Below are 21701 nucleotides of genomic sequence, written 5' to 3' on the forward strand. Positions count from 1 at the left end.
AAAGGCAATATTTTTCCTGACTGTTTTGGCTCAGTTGGTTGGAGCATCCTCCCATACACCAAAAGGTGGCAACCAAATCTCAGTCTCTCTCAATCTCTCCTCCCCCCCTCCCCCGCCCTTTCCCCCTGCCTTTCTCTGCCAAAAAATAAATGAAAAGGGGGGCAACATTTTTCTAAGCTCAAAAAGTACCGCTCTTGCGCATCTATCAGCCACCCACTGGCTGAATCAGGACAGTCTGGCTGAGGTCACCAGGGTCACACACTATAAAGGCAACTCTATTCCTTAGCAGTAACGTGTGTATCTCAAGCAAACCTGTGAACAGAACCATGAAACCCTGGGCTCGGGTTGGTGATATCTCTGCCCTCATTCTGGGTCAGCTAGTCCTGTTTTTTAAGCAAAAACAATGGCATTTTCACTTTTTCCAAACTGTAACAGGTTACAGGTGTCACCAGCCCTCATTCCCAAATCAGGAAAGGGCCACACCAGAACTTCAGTTCTGGAGAATGGACCAAAGGACCCCATTGACAGGTATGCAAAAGACGGCACAGCTCAAAGTGTTGGCAATTATGGCCATGAGACAGATATAAACAAAAGGACCTCTTAAATGGTACAAACTTTATAGTGATATTTAGGATCAAATTAAGTCCCAATTAAAGAACGCAGCAGATTAGGTAATGTCTAAGTAATTCACTAAACACATAGCATTTAACATCTATTAGAAAGTATTCACATTACTCACCCCTAAAAGCTGACATCTTATAATTGTGTTGAATACCAGCAACTATATCCTTCCAAAAATCAAATGTTTTCTGACCATTGTTCTTCTAAAAAAAAAAAAAAAATCCAAATGTAACATATCCAATAATTCTTTTTTACGCATAATAGAAAATACTTGGCAAACAATTACAATATTACTGTATTCGAAAATAGGGACTTATTTTCAGAAAACATACTGGGTTAATAAACTTCTCATTCTTAAAAATCATCCATGAAAATTATTGCTACAAAGATGTGTATACACACACACAACTATATTAATATAACTCATATAACTGAAATCAAATAAAAATTTCCACTCATTAGAAAGCATGAAAATTACAGGATATTTTAAACACGGGAATAAATTTATAGCCTCTGAGACATCAGAATGTGTTACTCTGTGTACAATGGCATCAATGGGGCTACGAAGCTGGAAACCATAAAGCTGGTTACTTTAGAATTCAGTGCACATGTACCTGAATTTCAATATAAAAGAGCAGCAAGTCTCTATAGGAGGCATGAAGGAGATTCCAAGTCCAGAACGTAAATCATTTTTAAAAATATATATTTTATTGATCTTTCACAGAGAGGAAAGGAGAGGGATAGAGAGTTAGAAACATCGATGAGAGAGAAACACCGATCAGCTGCCTCCTGCACATCCCCCACCAGGGATGTGCCCGCAACCAAGGTACATGCCCTTGACCAGAATCGAACCTGGGACCCTTGAGTCCGCAGGCCCATGCTCTATCCGCTGAGCCAAACCGGTCAGGGACGTAAATCATTTTTATTAAGACTTTTTTAAACCAGAAAGCAAGTAAACATTACATTGAAACACACAACCCTACAACCTTTTGCTCCCTTGGAAATATTAAGCAGTGTTTCCATCTAAACGAAGACCAACTACTAGATATTTGTATCTATTATAAAAACTCCAAAACATTTAAAGACTGATACATTTGCTTGTAGTCACTATGAAATGAGAAACTGTCTCTATTTCCTGTCAATAACAATTTCTACAAACGCACCAGAACTAATGCTCTACAGAAACTGTCATAAACACATGACAGTAATTCTGAGTAAAAAATAAATCATTACCTGTGTTCTAAAATAAACATGATCACTGTGATTTTAAATGATAACGTATGCAAAAAGGAAAGTGATTCTGACATAAAGCCAGTTTATGTTCATAGGTCTTAAATTCTAAGTATAACTGATATAACTATGCCGAAACCGGTTTGGCTCAGTGGATAGAGTGTCGGCCTGCGGACTGAAAGGTCCCAGGTTCGATTCCGGTCAAGGGCATGTACCTTGGTTGCAGGCATATCCCCAGCAGGAGATGTGCAGGAGGCAGCTGATCGATGTTTCTAACTCTCTATCTTTCTCGCTTCCTCTCTGTAAAAAATCAATAAAATAGCCCTGACCGGTTTGGCTCAGTGGATGGAGCGTTGGCCTGTGGACTCAAGGGTCCCAGGTTCCATTCCGGTCAAGGGCATGTAACTGGGTTGCGGGCACATCCCCAGTAGGGGGTGTGCAGGAGACAGCTGATCGATGTTTCTCTCTCATCAATGCTTCTAACTCTCTATCCCTCTCCCTTCCTCTCTGTAAATAAAATATATTGAAAAAAAATCAATAAAATATATTTTTAAAAAATTTAAAAAAACCCAAAAAACTGATATAACTAGAAATCTATTTAATTTTGATACACAGTACAAAAAAGTGTATATGCATTAAACTATGCTCAGAATGATTCATTTTAAAATTTCATCTCATTTTCTCTCATTTTACATTATTTAGAATGCTTAAGGACATGTCGAATTTTCTTAATTACCTTTGCTTTTGTATTGGTAGTAAAACAAAGAAAATATTTTTCCAGATGCAAGTTCTTTTTTTTATTGCTTTAAAAAAACAAGTACGCATTTACTGAACTGACATTAATCAATAATTTTGCATATTTTCTTTTTGTGTTATTTCCCTTGTCGATTCTACAAGCTGAAAGCAAAATAAAACACTCCTATTCTATTCTTTTCTATTCTATCCTATTCTTCCATTTAAAAGCAGTGAGCTTCTATTCCAAAACCAGACTACATTATCTGAAGAAGCAAACAGTCGATGCACATTGTTTCTGATCCACCCCTCAAAATATGAAATCTAAACTGGGTGTGTGTGACCTGAGCCACAGAAAACTGAAGCAAGGAATAGGCACCATTTTTTTTTTTTTTTTTTTTTTTTGCTGGCACATGGGACCAATCAGTAGAAAATGCAGAGTTAAAGCCACACTGTAAACTTGAAGATGTCTATGTAAGAATGTTTAAACCTGTAGAAATTTTTTATGAGAGTTCGAGCCAAATTGATGACATATGGGGGAACAAGATCTCCAATGCTCTGGAGAATAGAGTTTTGCAACTTCTTCAATGCATTTGAAATTAATGAGGAAACAAGGAAGATTACATGGAGTTGGGAGAAAGCTAGGTGGGGACTGGATTACAGGGTAGTTAACAAGGTTATGTGCTCTCTTAAGGGTGGCTACAGTTTATTTCAAAGGTGTGTTAACCTAGATGCACAGAAACAATAGACAGGGCTTGCTTAAGGCCAAGATAAACCTTTTACTAAAAAATTATATGCGTGGGGCATGTCAACCACCATAACCTGCCCAGTAAGAATATATGCAGATGCCAAGTTCTGTATTTTTCCCTAGACTTTTGCACCCCCTGCTGGAGAACAGGTTTATCCTCCCTGGGGGGAAAAATGGTCACTGCTTATTTAATTTTCCAAAAACATTTTGGCCAAATTCTCTTGTGTTTCTTCCTCAGTCTCCTCTGAAACCACAAAGAGGAAACTGAGTAAAATCTCCACTCAAAAGACATATACTGATTTATATGTACATCACAGTTTTCTAAAATATGAAAAAAAAAAAAAGTTTTCACCTTTGTTAAAGAGTCCACCACTCTGGCACACAGAAGAGCTCCTGGCAGGTCAAAGTAGTTATCATAAAAATAATACTTTCCTGAAAAAGAACAAAATTTTAAACTGGGAACAAATTCATGCTGAAATTATTAGAAGGAACATCTCAGACTATTTTTTATTCTTAAGAAAGGTTAGGAAGGGCTTTGCCAGAAATCTAGAGGAAAAGGAAGATGATATCCCACATACATTTCTGCCCCTGCTCTGCTATTCTGTACCACACCATACTCCAGGGCTCCCCCAACCAGACAGTGGGCAAAGTTCCTTACCCTGTACATTATCTTATTTCTTGCCTGTGGCACCAGAGTGAGCTGCTGATCCTGATGGCTAGCTGTCCTAAGCACCATAAACCTGCGTATCCTTAGAGCATCATTGCCAGGTGTATACTCCTTTTTTCCATCCCCTTCCTCTCCCATGGTGGGCATTAAGAGATGAAATTCAGTTTAAGAGTTGAATATTGATGTGTCTTGTTTGGAGTCTAATAAACAACTCAGGAGTTTAATGAGAAGGGCTCACTGACTTCCACCCACAAGGCCAGGGGCTGATGTCACTCAACTGTCAACCATAGGCTGGCCTGTGTGCATAGTGAGGCTTAGTCAGCCTTGACCTATTAACTGGGCCAGGCTGCTGTCAACGTTTCTCCCAGCACCAAAGCCCTGAGACTGTACTGTATGAAGGCGTCACCCCTCCACCTGCTGACAGAACAGGCGGCTCACTGGGAATGAAGTGATTGGTGAGCTCAAGAAAGCAAGCCTCTGAATCAAGACCAAGTCCCTTAACCATTAAGCTCTGTACACAGAAATACCTTTCCCCAAGAATCCACTGCCAATACTACTCTCTTTGCAAACTACACACTCTTAGTGATCATGGAACACAGGCGCATGAGTGAAACCACTGACGGGAAGAGAACAATTTATGTTAGCCTAAGTCTCACTTCCGCAGATGAGTGAAATCTCCATTTAAAAATGAGGCAAGTGATGCTAACAGTGGCTGAGGAATTGACCAGATCTCTTTATCCAGCAAGTAACAGAGTCAATATGATCCAGGCCTGGCTCCAAGTTCCTTGTGATTGCCACTACACCAAGCTGTTTCCGCATAATCTACCGTCTGTGGGAGAAAAGCTCAAAAGAACTTGCTCTCTGGTCATCGGCTGGTAAGGAAAATCATCCTTATGCCAAGTCAACATCCTGAAAAGCGATTATAAGAAAACATTAGTGCTTGAAATGCCCTAAATATACTGGTAGGGAAGGCACTTCACAACTCTCTATTTAACTCGGAGATAAACGGACTCAATATACAAAGAAAGGGCATGTAAAGAAACATGCGATTGGGCCATATTAATCAACATTTTAAACCTGCATATCCTGAGAGCATCTGTACTTCTAGGAGTTCACCCTGGATGTACTTACGAAACTGAAAACTGTACACGTATGAAAATGTGACTGCAGGCTTGTCTGTAATGGCCGAACATCAGACACACGTCAATGTCCCCCATTAGGGGACTGATAAAATAAATCATGATTCAGGCCCTGGATGCCAGATTTTAAAAGAATGAGATACATCCATGTGTGTGCTAATGTGACAGGATCGCTAAGATGTAAGCTACAAAGAGCAAAGTACAGAAAATGTTTGATCCCTGTGGTATAATTTTTAAAAAATAAGCTTTGGGGAAAGGGAATTTTGAGGGGCAGGGGTTGGACATAATTTCTCTTCATTTTATTCCTTTCTATACTTTTTAAATCTCCTAAGCATATGATCACATTGTTGTTGTTTTTTTTAATGTAAATAAAGTTTAACTGGGTTGTAGAACCACAGGCCATCTTCTTTTATATATCTCTACACTAAAAAAAATAAGTGTATATTTTTCCATTGATTTCTAAAGAGAGTGGAAGGGAGGGGGAGAGACACAGAGAGAAACATCGATTGGTTGCCTCCCGAATGCACCTGACCAGGGCCAGGATCAAGCCTGCAACCAAGGCACATGCCCTTGACTGGATTTGAACCCGGGACCCTTCAGTCCGCGGGCCAACGCTCTATCCACTGGGCCAAACCGGCTGGGTTAGTATTGTTTCTTAAAAGCATTAGCTTCTTAGTATTTTGTAGAAACAACAGGCCTCTGTTATGTCACCGCCCGACCACCAGGCACCTGGAGTGAAAACACTTCCCTAACCAACCCAATGAAGAGCAGATAACCTTCCAGGCCATCCTCAGCGGCTCCTGGGCAAATTCAGCACCAGAAGAAGCTGCTGATTCCCCTGGGAGAACGGGCGGAGCGGGAGTACACAGCTGGCTCAGAGTGGGCGAATGTCCTTTAACAGCTGGGAAATACTTTATTCTTTAAAACACTCCCCGTTACTGAATGGATGTCAGAACTTAGCTGTGTGCCTCGCTTCTCTGGGTTATTTACCACCACCTGTACCTGGAGAGACAACAATTCTCCATCCCCCCTTGGCTAAAAGGCTATCTGCCCATTTAACTTCCGCTAGTTATTCTGAGCTGACATGTGCGAAAGCATTCTATGTCTAACCCCAACGGGAAGTCTCGGCATTGCCTATCAACTTACTTTATCAAGAATACTCATACTTCCTGCAATTTTCATCTCTCCACAAAAACAAAGCTCTCAAAAGACTGCAAATGTAACAAAGAAAGGAAATACAATCAAGATAAGGACTATTTCCAGGTTATTACATTTTCTAAAGGAGAACAGATGCATTTCAAAACTGTAGTGTAGGAGAAAATGGCAAAAAAAATTTAGGAAAAATGAAAAACCAGTAATCATGACTTTTAGTAAGGTCTGGTTATAACAATGTTTTACTTTATGCACACCTATGTCTGTAAAAAATTTCTGAAAAATCTTTTCATGTGTACCCATGGTGAAGCTCTTTAAAGACTGGAAAAAAATGCATACAATCATTTAAAATAAAGAAAAAGAAAAGATGAAGGGAAAAGATACTAGAACTGGCAGTAAGAAGGAAAATTCTAGCCCGGCCAGCATGGCTCAGTGGTTGAGCGTCAACCTATGAACCAAATCATGGTTCGATTCCTGGTTAGGGCACATGCCTGGGGTTGCAGGCTCGATCCTCAGTGTGGGGCATGCAGGAGGCAGCTGATCAACGATTCTCTCTCATCATTGATGTTTCTATCTCTCTCACCTTCTCCCTTTCTCTCTGATATATATTTTTAAAAACTGAAGGAAAATTTTAGAAAAGAGAAAGAAGTGAGAATGGAGAAATAAAAGTAAGGATTGAGCCCATAACAAACTGATAAAAATACAGATTGCTAAGGGATGTATTACTCCTAAGTGCTATTCTTTTTCCTCTAGAACAAGTGCTAGAAAAGGAGTATCAACAAAACCTTAATTAACATAGAACCAACTGCTAAAGAGAAATCAGACAGATGTGGAAGAAAAATACATCCTATTTCTATAAAACCGCAGTTGCTTCCTTGTACGTCATGCCCAGCAGGACACGAGAAAGGCCTTCTTCATGTCCTCGTGTAGCAGGTTCAGGGTCCAGAAGAAAAGGAGAGGGGATGACAATGCTGTCCACGCGAGACATACCTGATCGGAAAGCCATCCCAGTGTCAGACATGAAGTACTTCCACTCCCTCCCGCCGTACTCCTTGGCCAGCTCCTCGGGGGCCAGCATCCTGGTGCCGTGGCTAGCCCTGGTTGGGGGAGATGAGGGACAGTGCTCATCAATGGCTCCCTTGAACACCCCTCCCTCCAGCCTGCTATTGTGGATCCCTTCTAAAATTAACAAAAGTTTTATTTGTTTCCGTTTTCAATTGGATGACTTCCCCATTTAGGAATCTGTAAGGCATTTCTCTTGACAGCTCTAGCTCTTCATTCATCCACCAACGAGCAAGTGACCAGTAGCAGCTCACAATGTGGACCTATAACATAGGAACTATAACCTATAATCTCTCTGGAAGGAATATGACACGACCCTTTCCTAAGAAATGGTCATGAAACTGTGAAGATAAGATGAACCTAACTGGAACAATTCAAAAACAACTGTGTGGACTGGGTCAGGGAGCAGGAGAGAAAAGGCAGCAGGTAGGAGAGTTAGCGTGTGAGCTGCACCGGTCCACAGGAGAGGTGGGAGGAGCCTGGCACCTGGGGTGGCCAGCTGGTGGGCACAGGAGACGGTGAAGATGAGCGAGCACCCTGCCCATTCAAGGACATAACGTAGCTAAAAATACAATGGGTGGCAGTGAGATAAATGTGACAAAACTTGGACCAGCAAGACAGGATGTAGCTATTTCCTGTGCTCACAATATTGCCCTTGCATCAGTTGGTCCGGAGGAAAGCCTCTTAGCCTACAGAGAAACAGCTGGTATTTTATGTAGTTTATTATGAGACATGATAATGCTAGAGAGTATCATTTTTTCTTTGCTTGGGGTTATGATAGCAAAGCAAAATTAAGGAAAAAAGAAACGGAGGAAAAATCACAAATAGGTTCCTTTTTGTAAGGAGGTTAATGTTTTAGAAAGTGGTAAGTAGCGATGGGAGCATCCTGAGTGGGAACTATGAATAGACAAGGAAGCTCCTATATTCAACGGAAGCAGGCATCCAGGAGAAAAGCTCAGTTCAGGAGAAGCTGCAGGGTAGTTAGAACTTGAATGGAGAGGGTCAGACTTGCAGAAGGGGTGTGGCGAGGGGAGATGAACTGACATAACAATGAAAGAAAGAAGCAAAACTATGGATGCTTTCCATTCTTTAACTCCAGGATTTGAGATAGACAAGTATATTGTGCTAAAATGATAGCAAAGTTAAAGGTCAAAGTCAAAGCTACACTGTGTGTATGTATGTAAATATAGATATAGACACATGCATACATACACTCTATCTCTGTTGCCCAAGGAAAAACATGCAAATGAATAACAAAATAATCAGAAGTGGGGCCACGCCAACAGCTGTAGCTAGAGGCACCTTAAGGGAAAGTTGGGGGAGAGCAAGAATTTGTAATGTGCAAAAAAATATGATATATCAAAAGGGAGAGTATGCATAAGAAGTAACCTGCTCTGAGCACCCTCTCCTTGGACTCTTAGTATAAACTAGAGGCCCAGTGCACGGATTGCAAGAGGGCACAGGCTAGGCTGAGGGACCCCACTGGTGCACAATCAGGGCCTGGAAGGGACCACAGGAGGGCTCCAGGGCGTGTCCAGCCCATCTCACCCAGTCCTGATTGGCCAGACCCCAGCAGCAAGCTAATCTACCGGTCAGAGCATCTGCCCCCTGGTGGTCAGTGCATGTCATAGTAACTGCTCAAATGGTTGAACAAACAGTCAGACACTTAGCATATTAGGCTTTTATTATATAGGATAATAAATCGCACAGCTGCATGGCCATGCTGATGTACTGTACTATCAGCATTGGGGGAAAGATAGATGCTCACTCCGTGATCCCTCTGTAAGGCTCAGAGCAGTGACAGCAACTGCTTCTCAAATGCATGCCCTACTTTTACCAACACTCAAAGGGTTGGACTCACCCTGAAAGGAGGGAAGGAAAGGGAGGCAGCAGTGAGTGTAGGAGAGACTGAGGAAGATTTGAACAGTCTGAAAAACCTTCCAGAAGGAGCTGGGGTACCACAGAATCCTGCATGATGGGGGCAAATTTGGATAAATGAAGGAAGAGAAGTGTGCACAGACCATAAACTCCTATCCCATATCCATTCTCTCCCTCGACCTTAATAAAAATAAGTCCTACTTCATTCCAGGTACCTACATACCCACCTAACACAATGTAATTCCCAAGCTCCTTTGCAGTAGGGGTGGGCAATGACAGGAAGCAAGTTATTAACATTCTACTGTATTTCCTGCAAATATTTCTAATGAGCTAAATTTAAAGAAACTAGATGTTGAAGCCTAATGCTCAGAGATTTGTTATTTAAATGGCTCAAAGGATTCATACAAAGACATGCAGGCATACAGATGATCTATCACAGTGATGGCGAACCTTTTGAGCTCGGCGTGTCAGCATTTTGAAAAACCCTAACTTAACTCTGGTGCGAGTCACATATAGAAATTTTTTGATATTTGCAACCATAGTAAAATAAAGACTTATATTTAGTTTATATATTTAAATGCCATTTAACAAAGAAAAATCAACCAAAAATTTAGTTCACGTGTCACCTCTGACACGCATGTCATAGGTTCGCCATCAATGATCTATCATCTGACTAAAATAATGATCTTATTTAACTACCAGTGGCCCGGTGCACAAATTTGTGCGCACTGAAAGGAAATTAATTAGAAGAAATATTTTAATATTGCTATTCACCTTTTCTCTATAATAGAAGTGTCAACCAAATTCACAATCGACAAAGACAGATCGAAACACACGCATGCGATTGGCATCAGCAAGAGCTTTATATGTATCATGCATGCGCAAGTCAACTCAGCCTTTTATAGATATAGAATAAACTTGCTTAATTAGACCTGCTTTCTGATTTAGCTAAACTTTTTCCAGCCCAGTGAAGCACCCCAACTTCTCTTTCAGGTAATTGTCAGCAACACAGCAGTAAATATCAACATGAAGCAAATTATTATTGTAGATACCGCCGGGAGAACAAAGGGTGAAATATTTAACTGCAGCAGTGTTTGACTATATTCTGCACAGTAAGAAAATCTGAAGTCATTTTCAAGGTCCACTATTTCTTGCTTCTTTTTAGTAGGGTCAAGTTTCTAAATCTCCATTTTCCAGCTAATGAAAAGAAAATAGGATTCCACCAAGTCTCCTATCTACCTACTCCAGGACTTCTGTGAGGATCAAATGAGATGAGGCACAGGGAAAACGCTTCACAGACATTTGGTTAAAGTGTAAAATGTTTCCACCGGTGTTCCTGGGCTGAAGAAACTCCAAGGAGGGAGAGGAAGCGGGGCGTTGCTATGTGATGTCATTACCCAGATGGACACTAAGCATATTAGCAATATATATATATATATATATATATATATATATATATCTTAACGATAAAATATTACAGAGTAATAAGTGTCCTGAAAAGAGTAAAGTCTTGACTTCACAACTACATTTTATTACCTGAGGACGGTGCCATTATCTGCAAGTTTAATGAAGTTTCCATCTTCCAGATCCAAGGCCAAGCCCTTGCAACTAAAACAGAAATGTTTGATTCCCAATCAATTCATGTATTTACCTAACTCAAAAGATAATAATTTATATTTTCAAAAAGTCACAATGCAAAAAAGGCATTCTCCCATCCAGGGGAATGATACGTTAATCATACAGTTAAGAATATCCAAGAACTCTAAAATGAAATATCATCCACAGAGAAAGTATATAAAGAAAACTGTTATGTGAACAAACGAAGGACACAGCATGTTTACTTTCTAAAATTCTTACGCTTTTAAAAAGAGAATTACAAACTCAAAGAGAAGCAAAAATGAGCCTCATTGCATGTCTCTGTTAAAAAGTGAAAATCGTGCCCTGGCTCGGTGGCTCAGTTGGTTGGAGCATTTTCCTGAGCACTAAAAGGTTGTAGGTTCAAATCCTGGTCAGGGCAGATATTTAGGTTGTGGGTTTGATTCCCAATTGGGGAGTGTCTGGGAGGCAACCGATCCATGTTTCTCTCTCACATCGATGTTTCTTTCTCTCTCTCTCCAACCCCCCTCCTTCCTTTCTCTCTTAAAGAAAAATCAATGAAAAACACATCCTTGGGTGAGGATTTTTTAAAAAGTGAAAATGTTTTTATTAAATCACACACACACACACACATTCATATTCTGCAAGTTCAGATCTTAGCCAGAGTCTTTCCTTACTCTTTAGAATTTGCCTTAATTTAGGTCAGGTTATAAAACTAGCCCTCTGGGCAAGGTATATTAGTGAAAACAACTAAAAGAAAGTCAAATATTAAGTTTGGGGAGAAAAATGGATACAGATGCATTATTAGAAATAATAAAAGCAAGGAGTTATAATAGCCAACAAATACCAAGGGAATTAAAAAATGGCAGGTACTTTAGAAGTATGATTTACTTTGGTCCATAGTAAAATTTCCAGAGTCAGCAGGTTCATATAGTAAAATGTTTCTGCTTCTCCTTTACAAAAGGATTTGAATAACAAAGGGCTAACCAAACATTGGAGGAATGCATAACAGAGGAACACCGTTGCTTTAGGATTTTTCACGTGTTTTAGGATTATTATTAATTTTCAACTAAACAATGTAAAGTGGTCTAACAGGATTATCATTTGGTTTTGTCATTTAAATGAGGAAGAAAGACAAAGGAAGCCTTGAGAATCCTAACCCAGAAAGGGAATAAGAGTCTTAGACAAAGGAATGTCTGTCCAATTACAGAAAAACCAAATGTCCTAATTCAGATACTTATCCAAAACATGGTTCTTCTTCTCCTATACTTCTGTATTTGAAGAGCAATAAAACAAAACTATTTAAAAGATAAAATTTTAGAGATAGCTCTTAAAACCTCCAAAATTCTTAATAATGACAAATTTAACCATGTGAAAATATCCACATTAGTCACATGCCCTCTTGGCTTGTTTTCATATTTGAGTCTAAACTTAAAGTAGAAAGGACATTCATTCATTAAACATAAAATTTTTTAGTAGAGAAGGCATCTTGTCCTTTGACTCAATTTCACATTTCACTTTCTGCCTCCATAGAAGAGGAGGCATTAAAGTTTTATCAGCAACAATTAGACATCAGAAGGGATGTGCAAACCTTGAAAACAAGGACCTACCAGAAGTCCCAATCCTCTGGAGTCACAGTGAGCAATTCCTTGTCATATCCTTTCTCTTTGACCAGGAACTGAGCAAAGCTATCATAAATGAGCTGTAGACAAAGGGAAAGAAAAAAGAGAGGTTAAATATAAAATTCACTATTCATTCTGAATTTCACAGACCTGAAGACCGGATGGAATCACTCACGGGGCAGTGGGGGAAGGGAAGGCCTTAATTACAAAGCTCTTCAGTTTAATGCCCTTCACAAGCCATTAAACCACCCCTACGAGCCCCCTACTACCTGTAGTGTCTTTTTTTTTTCCTCCAAAATGGTACCATCATCAGTATACAATTATACAACCAAGGACAATTACTCATCTTTCTCCTGAATTCCAAGGGAATGGCGATCATTAAGACTTGGCAAAGCGCCCTGACCGGTTTGGCTCAGTGGATAGAGCGTCGGCCTGCGGACTGAAGGGCCCCAGGTTCGATTCCGGTCAAGGGCATGTGACTTGGTTGCGGGCACATCCCCAGTAGGGGGTGTGCAGGAGGCGGCTGATCGATGTTTCTCTCTCATCCATGTTTCTAACTCTCTATCCCTCTCCCTTCTTCTCTGCAAAAAATCAATAAAAATATATTTAAAAAAAAAAGACTTGGCAAAGCTTTGTAAACTTATTCAACACATGACGGAGACAATAAACATATTGAGCACTTTATGATCACATCTATGCTTGGTGCAGCCTTGCCGAAAGGCCCCACCTCCGGTGATAAAGTTAATTCTTGTACCTGAGCCACAAAGTGGAGGTTGCCCCAGTGGCCCAGCCCACGTCACAAAGCTAAAGCTAAGTGTTCTCTGCTTCTCTTCTGTAGTCACCTTCATTTGGAAGAAATATTGTTAAAAACCACTGTCATGTTAGAGCCAAAAAAAGAAAAAAGAAAAAAAAAGACCTAGAGCAGTGGTTCTCAACCTTCCTAATGCTGCGACCCTTTAATACAGTTCCTCATGTTGTGGTGACCCCCAATTTCATTGTTACAAATTGGACATAATTAAAGCATTGTGATTAATCACAAAACAATATGTAATTATATATGTGTTTTCCGATGGTCTTAGGCGACCCCTGTGAAAGGGTCATTCGACCCCCAAAGGGGTCGCAACGCACAGGTTGAGAACCGCTGACCTAGAGGAAGTAGTGGCCAAAGAATCAAGTAGTAAAGAAAAACCACCCAGAGCTTTGTCTACAGCTCGCCTATAATAGCGTTGCTCAGCCTGCACTTACGGGGACACACCTGTAAGGAAACCAGCATATACCAATCGCAATCCTCCAACTCCCGTTTAGCTTACCTTACCTGTCAGCCTTATAAGGGAATCCCTGACCTCCTGGCCAGTCATGTTCTGTTTCTGTGTTGCCTCCTCTAATGCTCTCTCAGCTCACTCTTGCCCAAAATCCTTCTGGGGGAGCGGTCCACTGCTGGGAGGCACTGTACCCCAACCCGTGGATTGTTTTCTCTTGAATACAGGACATCAAATGGGTTACCTAATTGTTCCAGTCTTGTAATTTGACACAAAGGCGTCTCAAAGAGAAATACACATGGGCACCAGGCAGGTGATTCCTGAGGAGGAATCTGCAACCTCCATCAGGTACAGGAAATACCTCTCATTTTTCCACCATAAGAAAAACAGGAAAAAGAGCAACAGAAGCCTCTGGAAGCAAGCACAAAAGCAGCAAAGCAACAAAAACGCTTTGCTGGTCGTTGACAGATCTGATTTCTCACCAACAACGAAATCCCAGCTTTTGGAGTGAAATATCTGTTTTGTCTTTAAAGAGCTGGCTCAATTTTCCAAGAACTGTGCATACCAAACAGAAAGCAGGCAAAGGGTGGACGGAGGTCTACATCAGCCCCAACCCATTCACCTTCAGACTGTCCTTGGGCCAGCATCACATGCACTTGAGCCTGAGGCAGACCGTGGTCGGGGGTCCAGACTCAGCCGTGTGTCTGACCCACCCTGAGCGGCCGGACCCTCCTCTACAGATGCTAAGCCAAGACACGTTTGACAGCATGGGATGGCACGGGGGGAGCAAGGACAGACAGGCAAAGGCGTGGGAGAAGGCCTCCCTCAAGTGATGCTTTCACTGACGTCTGCAAGAGGAGCACTCAGGTGGGTGAACCCAGAGGGGAGGGGACACGTTCAGCGGGCACGTGGCTGAAGTTGGGGGCTAAGGTATGAGTGTCAGGAAATGAGCGCGGGGAGAACAAAGGCTCCTGGTCAAATAGAGCTGCTCAGTGTGGCAAAGCTAATAAAGGCACTTCAAATGCACCGCCATGCCAGGCGATGTGGCCTCCATCCAGGTCAACTGTAAATCGACACACGTTATGTCAACACTACGGATCAACAGCTCTCCACCCTGTTGGTGATTCACAACTACAGGTGATGGTTCTTAAAACCACCCCGAAATTCCAAGCCTTTGGACAGAGTGGGATTCCTGAAGCCCGCGAACACTCCTCCTATACCTGCTATATAGATTTTTATTCAATCATTCCAAAATATCAACGCACATGTACTGAGTCATTCTGAAGTGCAACATACTAAGGACCATAAACACACACACACACACACACATGATCCTGCCTGCAAGAAACCAGTGCCATGGGATTAACGGATATAAAGAGCTTAGAGCTGTGCCTGGCATACAAGTAAATTCAGCTTAGGTATTGCTATTCTTATCAGTCACATAGCAGTTTTAAGAAGGGCCCTGACTTATAGCATTGGCCCATTTTCAAGGTATACATCCTCCCACCTTGGTCAGTTTCAGTGGACCAAAGTAAATCATACTTTTGCCCTAGGAACTGTTTCCCCTGCCCGATCGTGCACAATTTGTCCTTCCCTCCCCCCTTTTCTTCCGTAACCCTCTCTCAAACTTGACTACCGGCTGGGCTCTACCAGCCCGTGCCCACTGCACCCACCGGATGGGACCCGGGGATGCTAGACTTGCCTCTGGTCAAGGCACTTTATCCCGTTTTGGACAGCGCTTCTCACCCCCGTGGCAATACTGACGACTAACATGCTTCCAATGGGGTCAGGCTCCTTCCTAAGACAAGGAGCCCTTTCTCAGGCTGCCAACACGGGCACCCATAGCTGTGTTTCTTCCCTCCCAGAGGAGACACTTCTGTAACAGGAGACAATGGGGTCAACGTGCAGGGAGAAGCAGAGAACACTGGTGCTGAGGAAAGCAGGGGACCCTGTGCCTCCGAAAACCCCTCGCCACAAGGGAACCCCAAACAACCATTCAGCACTCAGCTCACTGGAAGGCCACTGAAGGCCTGAGTGTTACCTGTGGATCCCCAACTCCACCACAGAGTTCAGCCCACGGCAGGCCCTTCATGGAAGATTTCTAAACCCAACAGGCTCCGAAGCACACGAGGTGACTGTTTCCAACCTTTAAGCATCACATACATTGAGGCGTGTAGTAAAGAATCCTTGTCTTCAAGGATCTTATATTCTAAAATCTTACGCTCGCACATGCATAATTTTGGCTCTAACATGACAGTGGTTTTTAACAATATTTCTCCCATATGAAGGTGACTGCAGAGGAGATGCAGAAAATGTGAGCCAGGAGGGGATTTTAAAGACACAGAGGGAAGAAAAATATGAACCAAAGACCTAGAGGCCTAGCTGGTGAGGCTCAGAGATTGAGCCTCGACCTATGAACCAGGAGGTTACTGTTCAATTCCCCATTAGGGCACATGCCCGGGTTACGGGCTTGGTCCCCGTGGGGGGTGTACAGGAGGCGGCCAATCATTGATGTTTCCATCTCTCCCTCTCTCTTCCTCTCTAAAATCAATAAAAATATATATATTAAAAAAGAAGAAGACCTAGAGGAATTAGTGGCCAAAGAATCAAGTAGTAAAGAAAAGCCTTCTTAACTCTCAATATAAGTAAGGGAACATCTATACAGAGGGAGAGCAGAGAAGTAGAGCAGAGGAACAGCACACTATTTTTGTTTAGCATCTGTGCATAGAAAACTCAAGTGATTCCAGCTCCTTTTCGACCTCTGACGGGTACCTGCATTGCTTATTGGGACACTTACCTCACCACAGTGTGAGGCCTGGGCGATGTCTGCGCCGACGGCCTAGAGCTCTACTCATAACTGGGTGAGGCTTTAAAGTGCTTTGGGTGGTAACCATAAAAGCAACGCTTGTGCTTGCCAGACAAGTGGAGTTTACCTGTATGCCAGCACTGCTCTAAGCATACATCTGTCACCTATCTAATCTTTGTAACAACCTCGTGAAGTACATCCAGTTATTGGTCCCATTTTACAGATGGGGAAACTGAGAATAGACACAGATTAAGACGCAGAACTAGTAACAGAGGAGCTGGTAGACTGGCTGCAGAGTCCGTGCTTGAAAATACTGTGCTCTTAACTAATTTTTTTCTGTTTGGGTGTGTAGATCTTTGACCAAAGAACAAAACACACACACACACACACACAAAATCTGCTAGTTTTTCACAATGTTTTGTGAAAATCAAAGGAATTGGGGGGGCATTAGGGTACAGGTGTGGAGTCGCACATACTCCACTTCCCCCTCCCTTCCAAAGCACAGTGAGGACCCACACTCCGCTGGCTGTCGTTAGGATTAAACTTATTCAAGGTGCATGGAGCACGTAGTTGGTGTGCGATGGTTATTTTCTTCTCTTGGTGGAAGGCAAAATTAGGGCTAAGGTATCTTAGTGACTTGTTGGCTAATGTTCCTTCCAATACGCAATCTGTCCCTGACGGCCGTGCTAAAAACTGACAGGTGGTCGCGTGGACGTGCGAAAGGAAAAATGCTGCCGAGGAAGATCCAAGCCCTTAACCGGGTGGCGGCGGCGGTGGCGGCGCGCTGCTGGTGCCCAAAATGACTTGCAGACAAGTCCCAAGGCCTGGGATCTGCGGAGGGCACCCCGGTTCCTCTAGCCCCGCCCTTCCTCTGCCCTAGGAACTGTTTCCCCTGCCCGATCGTGCACCGTTTGTCCTTCCTTCCCCCCCCTTTTCTTCCGGAACCCTCTCTCTAACTTGACTACCGGCAGCCCGTGCCCACCGCCCCGGAGGGGACCCGGGGATGCTTCCGCGCAAAGGCGCGGCGACGGCAGGGCCCCGGCGCTCGCCGCCCGCGCGGGGAGGAAACTCCAGCCCCGGCAGCTATGGAGGCGGCGCTCCGTGCGCCCCGACCCCTCGCGCCACTCACCGGGGCGCTCTCGGGCAGGTTGTAGCGACACAGAGTGTGGTCCAGGTCGAAGCCGACCACGTCGCAGGCGGCCAGGGAGAAGTGCTGAGCCATGGCTGCGCGGGAAGGACCGCAGGGCGCCTCGGAGCCGGAGAGCACGCCGGCCAGACGCTGCGGGACGGGACCTGGCAGGACGCGGCGGGGCGGGGGGAGCGCGGCGGGGCGGGGCTGCGTCCGCCCTGGGACGCGGCGAGGCGGACCGTAGCCCTTCCCGCGCCCGCGAGCACCGCCCCGCCGCGCTCCCCCCGCCCCGCCGCGCTCCCCTCGCCCCGCCCCTCGCGCGTCCGGCGTCCCCTGCGTCCCGGCGGCCGGTGTGCGGTCTGTCGCTGCTCATCCCGCAAGCCCGCTCCGCCCCCAGGATGCCCGAGGGCAGGATGGGACCCGGGCTGTGCCACGGCTGCAGGGACGGAGGGCGCAGGTAAGCCCCCGTGGGCACGTAGACCTGTCGCCAAGTGACCTGGGGCTCCCCTTCCTTTTGAAGGCGCCAGGGAAACATTGTAAAGTTACACTTGAACCAATAGTAGGAGTATATGGAGACGATATTATTTACTTAGGTTCCTCGGAGGATACTAGTATTAGCCTAGGATTTGGAAGATCTTTTTTTGATCTTTGACCATGGGTTGAACCAGAAACTTTATATGCCATAATAAATTCCTAAGTAAAAAACATGCCCAAAACTAACCAATCCAATTATAAACTGAGCAAAGGACCTGGATAGACATTTCTCCAAAGAGGACAAATGGCCAACAGTCTTATGAAAAGATGCTCTCCATTACTAATCACCAGGGGAATGCAAATTAACAACCTCAATGAGCTGTCACCGCACACCGGTCAGAATGGCTATCCTCAACAAGTCAACCAACAACAAATGCTAGTGAGGAAAGGCGTAGAAAAGAACCCTCATGCCCTGTTGGTGGGAATGGAAACAGGTGCAGCCATTATGGAAAACAGTTTGGAGATTCCTCAAAAACTTGAAAATAGAGGTGCCATTCACCCAGCAATTCCACCTTCAGGTATTTATATGAAGAAATCAAAAGCACTAGTTTGAAAAGTATAAGCACCCCTATGTTTATTGCAGCATTACTTTCCAATAGCCAACTTAGGGGTCCATCAATATGTTCCTGGAGAGCAACCCCAGTCAGAGGGGGCTCTCCCCTCCTTGGCTCTTGTCCCACTCAGGAGAAAAAATTCAGATGAGTGACAGAAAACAGTGTTTAAGCAAAGTTAGCGAATCTATTAAGGAAGCAAAGCAAGAGAATTTGTTAAGAATACACTTGGCAGAAAGCACAAGCCGGCAACTCAGGTAGGCTGAGAGTGCTTTCTGGTGGGGGTTCAAGGGTTTTATACTTCTTCCCCCTACAGGTTTCAAGGTTCCCTACCAGATGGACTAGATTTCAAGGTCCCCTTTTTATTTTGTTGTAGCTTTCCCCAGAATTTATGAAAACACTTGACAATTTTACCTTAGCAAGTCCCAAGACTGCTGCCTTTTTTCAGTGGGTGAGATAAACTCCTCATTTTTTCCCTCCTCCTTTTTTTCCCCCTGCTTTAACAGCTATCTACCCTGCCTAACAGATAGATGAATGTGTAAAGAAGATGTGATATACTGCCGGAAGCCAGTTCCAGCATGTCATAATTTCAAGAGTTTCTTCAAAAGATTGATGGAACTTGGGGACTCAACAAGGGCTGAGTCACATATGTTGTCACCTGTTGGGAATGGCTGATGGCATTTCCCCAAACCTGAAAAGGGATGATTGCTTGGCTGCCAGACAGCTCAGGGCATCTTCATCTACATGTTATTGCCTCCTACTGGCCAAACACCTGGAGAGCTGTAGGCAAATTCCCCCAAATCTGACAATGGATTCTGTACCAAACCCTGACCCTTTGAAGTGTATATCTCTGCCTCGCCTCAGGACAAGTTGTGTTACTAAAAAGCATGGGGTCCTGAGATGAGGAAATCTTAGATCTTAGATTCCTTTAAACTAGGATCCTCTGACCCCCTAATGCCTTTCAAAATTATATTTCATCTCTGGACTCCTATTTAATCTACCCACAGCCTTCTCCAGATTCCTGAACCCTTCTTAATGCTGGAACAAGAACCCCGGCAATATACTAGTATCTATACCTATACCTATACCTAACCTATACCCCATATGAATTCACTTATATGTAGAATGTAAAACAAAACGAATGAATAAACAAAATAGAAACAGAACCTTCGATATACAGTAGATAACAAGCTAATGGTTGCCAAAGGGGAGGGAGTGTGGAGAAATGTGGAAGGGAGCTGACAGATGTGTTTACTCCAAATCCTTATGATGAAGGCCCAAGCCCTACATTTGGAGAACGGGAGTTTATTGTTCAGTGAGGTCATAAGAGTGGGGTCCTAATTCAGTGTGCCCGGAAGAGACATACTGAAGAGGAAGAGACCCCAGAGATGCACATGTGCAGAGGAGAGACCCTGTGAAAGCACAGGAGAAGGTGCAGTCTGAAAGTCAAGAGAGGTTTTCCCAGAAACCAATCCTATTGGCCCCTTGATCTTGGACTTTCGAAACCCAGAAATGTGAGAAAATGATTTTCTGCTGTTTAAGCCACCCAGTCTGTGGTATTCTGTTAGGCAGTCCGAGCAGACTAGTACGGTCAGTAAGGAGATTTGACTCTAGTCAATGTCGTTGTGACAAAGGTAGCAGATATTTGCTATTTGAAAATCCCTAAATGGCAGAAACTTTGGCTTAAGTTATTTGTTGGTTTTTAAAATTTTGGTACTTTCACTTGTATATAATATTAATACAGTGTTTTTTTGTTTGTTTGTTTTGTTTATTAGTTTTCCATGTACTGAGTTCTTACAACTAGAAAATTATTAAGTAATTTAGAAATTCTCAGAAATAAGAAGTAATGATATATATTGCTAATTTTCTAGAATTCAATTTTATTATTATAACTGAACTGCATTTTAATAAATATAATTCTATAATTTAGCAACTTTAACTTAGGTCTGCCTTTTACTTAATTTGTTACTTACTTAAACAATAACTTTGTGAACAGCTAGCTTAAGTTTTAGACTCTAAAATTACTTAGTAAATGATCTTTTGTGGATTTATAATAACATATGTTAACACCTATATTGTAATTGTCATTTACCAACCTGTTATTTTGGGACAGTGAAAAATGGTCAGTAGGTTAAAATGTGTGTTTCTAAATATATCAGAGTAAACAATGTAATGTTTAACCTTTTATATAATCTAAGCCAATATACACATCTCTGGATAATAAAATTTATTTAAGGGGAACAATAAAAGTTATTTAGTAATTTAGAAAAAAGATGAAATACACAAATGCCTAAAAATTAATCTCTACGTCATTTAAATATTAGTCATTTAGGTAAATAGAACCAACAGCTGATTTGTAATACTGGGCTGCGGCCTTAAGATGGCAGTAGTTCTGCATTAGGAATATTATTTATTTGATTTCTTCAGTAATCTTAAAATCCTTAAATTTCAAAAAAAATACATTATTTTCTTCTTTCCATTCCTGCTCTTGCCACAAGAGAAGAAGCCTGCTTAGAAAGTTCGCTGTGTTTTATTTATTTTTTATGGTGATGATGGGACAAAGTCTTTTGGTGGGAAATTTCTTATTAAGGTTGTGTCTGAATAAAGAACTAAATGTTTAAATTATAAAATTATTTCCTCTTGGAGACAGCGCTAAAGTATGAAATGGCTAAATTGTGATTCAAAAGATCTCAAATGATGTAGTAATGGACTGAAATTTAATTAAGACAAATGTTAAGTTTTGGGGTTAGGTTCAAACAATCAACTTAACAGTATGTGATGGAGAATCTTGATTTAACATCTGTTAAGTTAGAAATAAAATGTGGACAAACTTAAGGTAGACTCAGTTAGTTCCAGTTTAAACTCACTATCTTTTTTAAAAATATATTTTTATTGATTCCAGAGAGGAAGGGAGAGAGAGATAGAAACATCAATGACGAGAGAGAATCATTGATGGGCTGCCTCCCACATGCCCC

General features: G+C 42.5%; 1 protein-coding gene across 2 annotated transcripts in view; it reads right to left on the bottom strand.

Annotated features, from left to right (window-relative positions):
• Nucleotides 1-17912, bottom strand: part of NT5DC1 (5'-nucleotidase domain containing 1) — a 102730-nt gene extending 84818 nt beyond the window's left edge. For both annotated transcript variants that reach the window (XM_081093657.1, XM_081093658.1), the window contains exons 1-6: nucleotides 17642-17912; nucleotides 12436-12527; nucleotides 10766-10837; nucleotides 7280-7386; nucleotides 3684-3763; nucleotides 740-824 (exon numbers count right to left, since the gene is read on the bottom strand). In XM_081093657.1, the coding sequence (XP_080949783.1) occupies nucleotides 740-824; nucleotides 3684-3763; nucleotides 7280-7386; nucleotides 10766-10837; nucleotides 12436-12527; nucleotides 17642-17734 (529 nt within the window). In that variant the 5' untranslated portion in view covers nucleotides 17735-17912. The remainder of the gene's footprint in view (nucleotides 1-739; nucleotides 825-3683; nucleotides 3764-7279; nucleotides 7387-10765; nucleotides 10838-12435; nucleotides 12528-17641) is intronic.
• Nucleotides 17913-21701: the final 3789 nt, after the last annotated feature.

This window comes from Myotis nattereri, assembly GCF_964212035.1.
Source record: "Myotis nattereri genome assembly, chromosome: 6".
NCBI lineage: Eukaryota > Metazoa > Chordata > Mammalia > Chiroptera > Vespertilionidae > Myotis > Myotis nattereri.